We start from the raw sequence: 12,398 nt of genomic DNA on the forward strand, positions 1-12,398 counted from the left end.
GACTGCTTTGGATCTCAGAGATCCTAAGTGCCTAGGGTTTATTCCAGGGCTTGGCTTCTTATATTTAGCATGGGGGCAAAAAAACTCAGGCTCAGTGATTTGATTCATGGATAATCCCAGAGATAGTAAATAACATACTGAATTAAATTCAGGTGGCTCAAATGATAAAGAATTTGCATGCAATGCAAGAGACCTGGGTTCCATCCAGGGATGGGGGAAATCCCCTGGAGAAGGGAATGGCAACCCACTCTAGTATTCTTGCCTGGAGAATTCTCACGGACAGAGGAGTCTGGTGGACTATGGTTCATGGGGTCACAAACAGCTGAACATGACTGAGAGACAAACCAAAGAGGGGCCTGAGTCATACACATCAAGGTGCAAATTGTCTCCCACAAGAAAGATGACTTTTCTAAGCTACTTTTTACAACATTATTTCTTGAGCAGGCTTTCACATCATGTGCTCCCAGAAACCCTTACATAAGAATCTCCTGAAAAAAAAGTGAAAGTGTTAGTCAATCAGTCCTGTCCCACTCTTTGCAACACCATGAACTGTAGCCTGCCAGGCTCCTTTGTCCATGGAATTCTCCAGGCAAGAATACTGGAGTGGGTTGCCATTCCCTTCTCCAGGGGATCTTTCTGACCCAGGAATGAAGCTGGAGTCTCCTGCATTGCTGGCAGATTGTTTACCAGCTGAGCTACCAAGGAAGCCTTCCCTTCTCCTACATACTATTAAAAAATTCTGTTTCCTGGGACGCACCCTAGCATTAGGGTGAGATTTCTGAAATCACGATTTTTATTTATTTGCCACTACACACCACTTGTGGAGAAGGCAATGGCACCCCACTCCAGTATCTTGCCTGGCAAATTCCACAGACGGAGGAGCCTGGTAGGCTGCAGTCCATGGGGTCACTAAGAGTCGGGCAAGACTGAGTGACTTCACTTTCACGCATTGGAGAAAGAAATGCAACCCATTCCAGTGTTCTTGCCTGGAGAATCCCAGGGATGGCGGAGCCCGGTGGGCTGCAGTCTATGGAGTCGCACAGTGTTGGCCACGACCAGCAGCAGTAACACACCGCTTGTGAGGTCTTACGTCCCCCACCAGGTATGGAACCTGCACCACCCCAACCCCCACCCCCACGATGCTCTGCTGCCCCAAGTGGAAGGGGGAGTCTTAACCACAGGATTGCCAGGAAAGTTCTCAGAGTCATGATTTTAAAGGATTTGCTCCTACTGAGTCATGATAGATTTCAACTTTGTTTCCTTTTCCTACCCTTGATTTTAACACAGCTTCACTTTCCATTTCTTCTTCTGTTTCATAAAGGAAATCACTCAGAAACTGAAAGCATCAGCTGACGCATTCTCCCCACCCCACGTCCCTTTTAATAGCTCCTTCAGCCTTTACTTGAGGCAGACACGGAAGAGTTCTGAAGGGCAAATCAGCTTGGACCCCAGCTATTCAGAACAGCAGAGAGCAGATCGCCATCATGAGGTCAGTGAGATAAGGTGCAGGCAGCCTCGATCTTGAATGCAAATTTTAAGCCGAGCTTCTTGAGTGCAGGCAAGTTCCAGAGTTTGTCCTGGACTAAAGTTCCTGTATCAGTATGGGCACCTTTTATTTCTGTGACTTTTTCTGGTGTGTGCACTCAGGCTTCCTAAGCTTCACGGGGAGGAGCTGGGAGCGGGGAGTTGGATGAGAGGGAGGCTTGGCAGGAGTGATTAGATCCAATCAGGCACTAAGTCTGCAGATTCAAATTTAGATCTAAGCGAATTACTCTTTGGGGGGCTTTTCTGTAGTTTCCTTTAAAAGAACGCAGAGGTTTTCTTTTTGTCATTCTAAAAGGAAGCATTTCTTTTCAGCAGATGTTATTAAAGATGAAGTTGGTAGTACAAAGCCAAGTCATGTTGGGAATTCTGCCCTGAAAATCTGATCACTTCAAGATGGGAAGTGGAAAAAACAATCCTTACAGATGGACTTTTTTCCCCCATTTCTTATATAAAAACAAACCCAAAGCTTAGAGTTTATTTTTATTGCTGTAATGAGAGCTTGTGAGAAACAGAAAATAATTTTTCTTCAAAACATAAGGATGTAATTGCTTTCCTGTGTGTGTGTGCTTAGTTACTCAGTTGTGTCCAACTCTTTGCAACCTCATGGACTGTAGCCTGCCAGGCTCCTCTGTTCGTGGGGATTCTCTAGGCAAGAATACTAAAGTGGGTTGCCATGTTTTCCTCCAGGGCCTCTTCCCAACTCAGGGATTGAACCCAGGTCTCCCAGTTTCTTTCCTAGTACTGATCTAATTTCTAATGAATGAAAGCAGAGCAATGATTGCCTGTGGATGGATGGTGGAGGGTGGGATTGGGCTTGACTAGCAGGGCACACCAGGGATGATACAAATAGCCTACAAGAAGGTAGCGGTGGTGGTTACATGGGTATAGTCATTTGTCAGAATTCATCAAACTATACTTTAACTGGGTACATTTTAGTATATGTAAAGTATAATCTTGATAAACTTGATTTTAAAAGATATGCATAGATCTGCCTGAGTTCTACCATCAGATAGAGCCTCAGGAAAGATACAGCCAAAAAAACCCGAAACCTTTTCCATCAAACACCAATGGGAAGGAATTGAGAAGCTGATTGACTGGGGAGAGGGCATCCTAGTGATCATTTAGGGAGGGAGTACAAGGAGCCCCAAGGGCTCCCAGATGCTCTGCAGGCTTGTATCTGGGGATGGGTGGTTAGAGGAATTTACCACCAAATGCCTCAGATCACCTTTCCTATATAATGGGCTCCTGGTCATGAGTATGTGAACTGTGTCTGCATAAGTGAGTTGACCAGAAAAACCTAGACTTGCCCTGTGCCTTGGTATCCCATCTGCCTGAGAAGTTTGGTAGTGACCTGTGCTTGGGTATGTCCAAAGGCACTGACGCAAGGAAGTCTGAGAGAGGCTCTCTGGACTGTGGACTGAAGCCCACATTAAGGTGCCTATTCCCAGTTGTTGTTGTTTAATCACTCAGTCATGTCTGACTCTTTTGCGACCCATGGACTGTAGACTATAGCATATCAGACTCCTCTGTCTGTGGAATTTTCCCAGGCAAGAATACTGGAGTGGGTTGCCATTTTCTTCTCCAGGAGATTTTCCCGACCCAAGGATGGAACCCGAGTCTCTTGCTTGGTGGGTGGGTTCTTTACCACTGAGCCACCAGGGAAGCCCTGTTCCCAGAGGCTGTGCTAAAATCTGCCAAGCAGGGAAGCCACCTGGGGAAACACCTCATACCTGCAGACTGACTGATAAGTGCCTTCCTCTGCCCCATCCACTGTGGAACTCGGCTGGCCCCCTTGCACACTCAGAATTCACTTAAAATGATAACACTGATACACCAGTGACTGTGGAAGTAACAGTTTTCATGTGATCGGTAGTTGCCAAGAGGTCTACGTGTCTCTTCATCCTACCAATAACCCCAGGAAGGGAACCCTATTATTTTTCACTAGTCTCATTTTGTAGATGAGAAAGAGGACAAATTACTTGGCCAAGAGGTCACATAAAAAGTAGGTGCCAGAGCATGGTCATTATTCAGGAGCCACACTCCAGTGCTAAGCATCTTCTGGCTCTGGTCAATAGGGCAAAATGTCTTCATTATGCTTATGTTAGAGAGGAGGGGCAGGGACTGGAAGGTCTAGGCCCTTGGGGTCCCTAGTTGGAGAGGGAAGACTATTCCTCAGAGTGCTCAGAACCATGCCTTAGATAAGGGTAAAAGTGGATCTCCCTAGGGCACCGTCTCCTATCATTTGGTTGTAAGAAAAAAAAGGTAATTTGGAAGGTATCTTCTAAAATGTCCTGGAATAAATTATAATTATGCTGATTCAGTGTTTGCTAACAGATTAAATGTGTATTTCATAATTTGATCGTAAACCTATTTTACCAGTTCATGAATTTTCATTTCTGTGGCTCTTTCTTATCTACAGAGTCAGGTGCTGAGGACATCCTCCCAGCAGGGCCAGCAGCTCCTAGCTGGGAAGGGATGGGAGCTGAGGAAATGAGGCTAAGTGATGTGATTCAAGGACTTTCCCAGAGGCTGGTCAAAGAGAAAACTGAAATCCAGGATTTCTGGGGTTATTTTCCTCTCTTCCAGATTGTCTGAGTCACTGTTTGATACATTACATGATCTCTCATAAGTAAATGGAAAACTTTTCAAAATACCTCCAGGGACTTCCCTGGTGGTCCAGTGGGTAAGACTCCATGCTTCCACTGCAGGGAGCATGGGTTTGATCCCCTGGTCAAGGACCTAAGATCCCACAGGCCACACAGCCCCAAACACCAAACCAAAACAAAATAAAGGAGCTCCAGGATTATGCTCCTCACATGATACAGGATTTCCAGGATGTCTGTTAAAATGCAGAGTGCTGAGCCCAGGTCCACCCCTAGGTTGCATGAGTCTCTGGGAAGAGAGCCTTACTATGCACAGCATCCACAATGCCTTCTTTCAAACTCACAAGCAGTTACAGCTGTGTAGAAGGGCACTCCCAGCAGGGAACTGAATTCAGCTCTGCACAGTTTCAGTTTCAGTTTCTCCTCAGCAGGAATCTTACTAGCACTGCCTCAGTTTTGTTTTCCTTTTCTGTTTTATAAAAGCACAGACCTAGCAGCTAGCATCCTGAGTGGGAACCTCCTCTGCATTTGCTTGTGATACACAAGCAGAAAATAAAATCTGCCTGAACCCCAGCTTTTCAGAATTGCAGGGAAACAGCCATCATGAGGTAAATATTCTCTGCTTCTCTGATAGGAAGTTGAGAATCCCGTCCAAATCTTGTTCTTGAGTGCGATGTCCTGAAGTATGCTGATCCAGTGTTTGCTAATAGATTACAGATGCATTGCACTCATTCGATCCTAAATCTGTTACCGACTCACGCACGTTTATTTCTGTGGCTTTTCCTGTACAGAGTCAGGCGCTAAAAACTTCCTCCCAACAGAGCTAGCAACCAGTGGCTGGAAGGAATAGGGGCTGTTAAGAGGAGGGTGTGCTCAGATCCCTTCAGCAGCAAAATCTGGTCCATGGGAGCTGGGGCCTGGAGGAAAGTTGCTAGGGGGGGTCCTGTTCCTTCTTTTGTTTTTTATATTTGAAAGGACTAAATCAGAGGTTTGTGTGTTTTGTTGTGGCTATCCTGGTCATTTTTAAAGCATTTCCTTCTCAGCAAATGTGCTAAGGATTAGTTCAGCGCTGTAAAACTTCATGACGAGACTGTTTTTGCCCTGAAATCTGACCTTTCAGGACTGGGGAATATGTCTCTCTGAACGGTTTTCTTACTGACCTGCTAGAGAGGGAGTAAGTGTCTCAGAGACATGATTTAATGACTAAAAATCATATATATATATATATATATATATATATATATATGGGCTTCCCTGGTGGCTTAGAGGGTAAAGCATCTGCCTGCAATGCAGAAGACCCGGGTTCGATCCCTGGGTTGGGAAGATCCCCTGGAGAAGGAAGTGGCAATCCACTCCAGTACTCTTGCCTGGAAAATCCCATGGACGGAGGAGCCTCGTAGGCTACAGTCCATGGGGTCACAAAGAGTCGGACACGACTAAGCGACGACACACACACATATATATATGTCTCTCTCTCTCTCTGTGTATTTATATATATATATATACACAGAGAGAGAGAGAGAGAAAGGAGTATTTAAAGCAACCTGCAAAAACACATGCACTAAATTAGTAACTGAGGATACTTTGGCAAATGGAGTATTGGTTTTTGAAAAGACAACAGTATTTTTCTTTAATTAAATCAGAATTATCTTCAAACGTTTTATTTTGATCTACTCAAATACATTAACATTTTCATAAACATCAATTACATATGACACATGTAAACATATCAACTAACATACAGCTAATATGTAATAAAAATACAAAAGGTTTTGGGGGGAACTATTTCATGTACCTAAACTATATAGAAGTGACCAGAATGTCTAAGATAATTCTTTTTTAAAATGTTTATAATTGACATATAAAACTGTAAGATATTGAAAGTGCACACTGTAGTGATTTGATATATGTATACATTGTGAAAGGATTACCCCATCTAGTTACTTAACATATCCATCACCTCATATATTTTTTTGGGGGGTGAGACTATTTAAATTCTACTCTCTTAGCAGATTTCAATTATACAACAGTGTTATCAAGCATGCTCACCATGTTTCACAGTGGCTCCTCCAACCATATTCATCTTATAACTGAAAGTTTGTATTCTTTCACAAGCCTCTCCTTATTTCCCCCTATTTCTTTTGTATATTTATCATAAATTTTTGCTTTGTGTTTACCGTGAGGCTTTTTACAAAACATCTTATAATAGTCTATTTGAAGCTGATAACAAGTTCAAACACATACTAAAACTCTACCTTTTTAACTCTCTCTTCCTCCCAGTTTATATTTTTGTTGGCACAATTTGTATATTTTTACCTAGTGTGTACATTAACAAATTACTGTAGTTATAGTTATTTTTAAAACTTTTTCCTTTTAATCACTAGATTCACAAATGATTCACCCACTAAGGTAACAGTATTTTAGTGCTAACCCCTGAACACTGGCTCTGGGTTCCATGTTTTTTCTTATCCAGATCTCAGGACTCACAACCCAGTATACTCTGCTCTAAATCATACTTCCAGGGGAGATCAGGCATCAAATATCTAAGCAAACTGGCAACCTAGGGTAGAAGGCTTAGGGAAAATCAACAGACCTGATTTCCAACATTCAATAGGTTTTGTAATCATGAAGCCATATACATAGCTGGCTATCCTCCTGAATAAACTGTTCAGTGTAACCACACATTTCTTAACATGGTCAGCTTTAGCATTGGTGAACTGGTGGTATGGATGGAACATCCCCAGGAGTTCCAGGCTCTCTCACAGGTTTAGGAATGTTGAGTGAGCTTTTCTGCTTGCCCTACGTTCTTGAGCAATTGAGATCTTCTGAAGTTTATAACAAGATTGGAATACGTTTCATCTTGGAAGAAGAATATTTATAAATAAGTGCTTTTATTTTATTTTTTTCTCAGCATCCCTAAACACTAACAAAGTGACACAAAGAGGTAGCCTTGTGAAGGGTCACTGGATGGCTAAAAAACCTGACTTCATAACTGAAACAGGCAAAAGAGACCTCAGTTCCTCCAACTGTGGTGCTCTCCTCTCACCCACCTTAACCTCACTTCCTTCATAGCTGCTCACGCGGTAGAAGGGATGGGCTTTGTGGGTTTCCTGCATAGACCATAGATGTAGAAAGGTAAATCTAGGAAGCAAGAGAAAGTACCGTCTCCTCTGTCTTGGAAAACTTAGAGATATGTATTAGTGAGAGTTACACACACACCCATACTGCAAGTTGATGTCAGCCCCAACTCATGAAGGCTGGACATAGGCAAAAGGCATTTGCTAAATGCTGTTGTTCCAGGCTCTCCCATGTGTTTGCTGGCCAAGAAGTAAACTATTTTGAGCACTGCAGTGGTGGGAATCCATTCAACCAGGGATAAAGCTGAAGGTCCATTTTGGTTTCACTGCGGAAAAACATACAGAATAACAAAGAAAAGCCAGTTGAGAACAAATGTGTAAGCCCATTCCTGGTACCTTCCCACTTGAGCTCTGAGGAAAACTGATGACCACAGTGCAAGGCAAAGCTTGAAGGTGGGCAACCAAGAATTCTCCATCCCAGGAATCCATCCTACATTAAGGATGTAAAAGCTAAAGAAAAAGAAGACTTTAGTGAATTTTGAGCTCAAAACTGGTTTTTCTGTTATTCTCTTTTTCAGCAGTGAAACCAAAATGGATCTTCAACTTTATCCCTGTTCTTTGTAAGGGAAGACGTTTTATATAATTGGACACATTTTGGTTTACCCTCGTTGAGAATTTTAACCTGTTTTTGTATGACTGCTACAATAATTTATTTGTATTTTTATTTATTTACGGCTGTGCTGAATCTTCGTTGCTGTGGAGGCTTTTCTCTAGTTGCCATGAGTGGGGGCTACTTTCGAGTTGTGGTGCTCGGGCTTCTCAGAGTGTTGGCTGCTCTTGTTGAGGAGCATGGGCTCTAGGGCATGTGGGTTTTAGCAGTTGTGGCTCCTAGGGTCTAGAGCACAGGCTCAATAGTTGTGGTGCCGGGGCTTAGGTGCTCCACAGCGTGTGGGATCTTCCCAGATGAAGGATAGAACCTGTGTCTCCTGTAGTAAGAGCCAATGCACTGAGCCACCAGGGAAGCCCAATAATTTTTAAACATATTTATTTTACCAGCTTAAAAAAATTTTTTTCAGGACAAATTTTTTATACTCTACTTATTTGTTCAAATAAAGTAGGCTGTGCCTGCATCACAGGGCACCATACTCGGCAGGTGCACAGCACAGTGACTGTGTTTGCTCTCTCCACAGTGAGGACAAGAATTCTCTGCAGCAAATCCTTCCACAGCTGAAGTGCCATTTCACATGGAACTTATTTAAGGAAGAAAGTGTCTCTCAAGACCTCGAAGACAGAGTGTGTAACCAGATTGAATTTTTAAACTCTGAGTTCAAAGCTACAAAGTACAACTTGTTGGCCTACATAAAACACTTAAAGGGTCAAAACGAAGCAGCCCTGGAATGCTTACAGCAAGCCGAAGAGTGCATCTGGCGCGAGCACGCTGACCAGGCAGAGGTCAGAAGCCTGGTCACCTGGGGAAATTACGCCTGGGTCTACCATCACCTGGGAAGATTCGCAGAAGCACAGCTTTATGTTGACAAGGTGAAACAAGTCTGCCAGAAGTTCTCAAATCCTTACAGTATTGAATGTCCTGAGCTGGACTGTGAGGAAGGGTGGACACTGGTAAAGTGTGGTGGGAAAAAAAATGAAAGGGCAAAGGTGTATTTTCAGAAGGCTCTGGAAGAGAAACCCAACAACCCAGAATTCTCCTCTGGACTGGCCATCGCGATGTACTACCTGGATGACAGGCCAGAGCAGCAGTCCTCTGTGGAAATTCTGAAGCATGCCGTTGAGCTGAGTCCTGACAATCAGTACATCAAAGTTCTCCTGGCCCTGACGCTGCAGAAAATGAATGAACAAGCTGAAGGGGAACAGCTGGTTGTAGAGGCTCTGGAAAAAGCTCCTTGTCAAACAGATGTCCTTCGCAGTGCAGCCAAATTTTACCACAGAAAAGGTGATCAAGACAAAGCAATTGAACTGTTGCTAAGCGCACTGGAATCCACACCAAACAATGCCTACCTATATCACCAGATTGCATGCTGCTATAGGGCAAAAATCAAACAAATTCAACATACCGGAGAATCTGAAGCTAGTGGGAGAGGACAGAAGATTGAAGAACTAAGGGAACATGCTAGAAACTATGTGAGTAAAGCGATTGAGAAGGGACTAAATCCTCTGCATGCATGTTCTGATGAGTTCCTGGAAAACGAAGAACGTTATCAGATAGCTTTCAGTAAGGAGCTCCCCAGCACCAAGGGACAAGAGCTCCATCAGCATGATTGCAATCCTCAGGAGGATCGTGAGGTATCTGAAGACTCTGCAGTCCAGTGTTCTTTAGACAGTTTACCCATAAGCACAAAATCAACTGAGAAAGAAAAGATGAAATTCCAGCTACAGAATGTAGCTAAAAACCAGCTACCACAGAATGTACCATATTCTTGGTCTCTCCAAGGCTTAATTCACAAGATGAATGGAGAGCTGCTGCAGGCGGCTGAGTGCTATGAGAAGGCACTGGATCACCTCCTAAGGAACAGCCCTTTGGGCACAGGTAGCATTTTCCTGCCAGAAACTGAGTGTGAAGAAGGCAGTGAGGAAATGGAACAGGATGCAGACAGCTCTATACTCAGAGAGCTTCCCGACCCCTGAGCTGAGACAGAGGAAGAAAAGGAACAGAGAGTCAGGGAGAGGGAAGACTGGCATTGTAGGGGAGAAGGGTGGGAAAGCAGATCCCCAATCTGAGCTTACTGAGCAAGACGGTCCTGCTTATCGCTTTCAGGCATGTTTATAGAGAGTGGCTTGCTCACGACTGTCTTCCCTGTCCATACCAGCTACACACAGTTCTCTGGTCTGCAGGACTGCCAGCAGAAACAGTGCTTCAGGCCTGCATGAGGCATTCCGTTCTCCAGACAGCCCTTTGTCTGCCCTTCTTGCCAGGGTCATAACTGGTGACTATCAACAGACTCTCATGTCTTTCATCCCATTACTATCCAAGCTTCTGGGCCCCCTGCAAGACTAGCTTTTGACCAACCCTGGAATGTTCCCTATGTCTTTGTCTTGGATTCAGCTATATATTATTTTTGTTAGTGATACTACAATAAATATATATTCTTGATTTGTTGCTGTTGTTTAGTTGTTATGTCCAATTCTTTTATGAGCCCATGGACTACAGCCCCACCAGGGTCTTCTGATCATGGGATTTCCCAGGCAAGAATACTGAAGTGGGTTGCCATTTCCTCCGCCAGGGAAATCTTTCCAACCCAGGGATAGAACCCGTGTCTCCTGCATTGCAGGCGGATTCTTTACCACTGAGCCATCTAAGAAACCCATATTCTTGATAGTAACACTATAATCAATTTTAAAATTTCAACTTAGGATAGATTTAATTGTATGGTTTGTGTGTGTTTGTGTGTGACTAAGAGTGACATCAATTCTCAAACTTTCTCTTGCAATGGATGGTAAGTAATTGCCACAGACACACTAGGCTATTCTCAACATATCCATTTTAGCTTCTCTTTGGCACTGATACCCTCACCCTGAAGCCAGTCCATCTGCGGGCTCTGGGAACTGTGACTCTCATTCCAGCCCAGGGGCCTCAGCTGAGCCCAGTGCCCAGTTAGCATCTACTGCTGTTGACCAAGGTGCACCAGAGTGTAAACTGTAACAAGACCAGGCTGGCCAAAGATCTTTAACCTCCAGAGTAAGTAAAAACATTCAAGTATTCTCCTCTCAGCTGGGAAATCCACAAGAGTTGTTTGCTTTGTGCAACCAAGTGATGGACCAAGAGCCCTATCAACCTCTGCTCAACCCACTAAAAGGCTAGCGCTCATAAACTTTTCCAGTGATATCCTCTGACTGACTGTGTGCAGAGGAAAATTGTTAAATTAATATACCAGATCCCAGAGAAGACGGAAGAACTGGCATTCCCACTTGGACTGTGAGTAGAAAGCCAGAAAGTCATGCAGCAGAAGAATCCTGAAAAGCTATTTAGTCAGCTACACTGGCTGTAGGAGCAGCAGACTTCGGTGAGGGTGCCCCCAACCCCTGAGTTATCAGCTGGCTCCAGCAAGGCTGGGGAGTCATTAAGTGTCCAGCAGTGAACTCTTGACTCCAGGCCAGCCTTGACCGGGAACAGCACTGTCTCGTGTGACCAGTTCCAGAGGGGACACTGAGCCCCTATGAGGGAGATGACCATGGAGACTAACGCTGAAAGCCTGACTGAGGCAGAAGGGTGATTTGGGATGAAGGCAGGGACTGGCTATTTCTTGCCCTCAAAAACAGCTAGAGCTCTGGGGTAGGTGAGGAATTACCTGTCTTCATGCCAACACATATACTCAAGGACACAAAGAGTTTGGATACTCAGGGGAAATTGGAGGCTTTCTGCACGGCTACTCCAACAGGGCTACCTAGTCCCATCCTTAGACTATATAGGTAGCTGACTCACAGAAGGATCATGAACACTGCCCAACGCTGTCTCGCTGCACTCGGAGGGAGTCTCATTCACCCTCCAGATGGTGCTGAGGCTTCCCAGAAAACGCAGCTGACTGGTCCTGACCTACAAACCGGGCTGTGATTTATTTTTCACCTGGAAAATGTTATTGAAAAGATGCCTGCACAGCGACAATCTACCTTTGTCCAAGAACACATCCCCAACCCGCATTTCCTGGTGTGTGACTCTGATCTCACAGATCTTTGCCTCTGGAGACACAGAAGGAGTCACATGAACTGCTGGTGTTCATCGTCATCTGCTCCTTCTTACTACCTGGGGCCATACTCAGTGTTACCCAATTAGTACCCAGTGGGGACTTCCATCCAGATCAATTCCATTTTACCTCCACCCTGACTGTCACAAATATCTGTATGGCAGGTTTGACTTGCTATCACACAGCATGTCCCAGGAGCTTCTAAGACTGTCCACAAAAAGGCAGTTGGAGGAATCGGGTAAATCTCCACAAAGGCAATCACGGACCTCTCCCCTTAAGTGTGTCAGACCAAGGAGACAGGAACTCCATCTCCTTTCACCACAAGTGTATGCGCATCCCCCAAAATAAGTCCTGAAATGAATTAGGCTCTTAAATTTTTTTGATGAATGAAGGAACACGTGAGTGCTCATGCTCAGTTGGTTCAGTTATGTCCGACTCTTTGCAACCCTATGGAGTGTAGCCAGTCAGGCTCCTCT

The 12,398-nt window shown here is 44.4% G+C and overlaps 1 protein-coding gene across 1 annotated transcript; it reads left to right on the top strand.

Moving 5' to 3' along the window:
* Nucleotides 1–1,410: 1,410 nt before the first annotated feature.
* Nucleotides 1,411–10,334, top strand: IFIT3 (interferon induced protein with tetratricopeptide repeats 3). Its single transcript, XM_055425124.2, has 3 exons — nt 1,411–1,489; nt 4,637–4,756; nt 8,416–10,334. Exons 2-3 carry the CDS (start codon nt 4,752–4,754, stop codon nt 9,866–9,868), a joined length of 1,458 nt encoding a protein of 485 aa, XP_055281099.2. The 5' UTR covers nt 1,411–1,489; nt 4,637–4,751; the 3' UTR covers nt 9,869–10,334.
* The last annotated feature ends 2,064 nt before the right edge of the window (nt 10,335–12,398 follow it).

Source organism: Moschus berezovskii, chromosome 12 (assembly GCF_049115385.1).
Source record: "Moschus berezovskii isolate FMDL1 chromosome 12, NW_MosBer_1.0, whole genome shotgun sequence".
Taxonomy (NCBI): Eukaryota; Metazoa; Chordata; class Mammalia; order Artiodactyla; family Moschidae; genus Moschus; species Moschus berezovskii.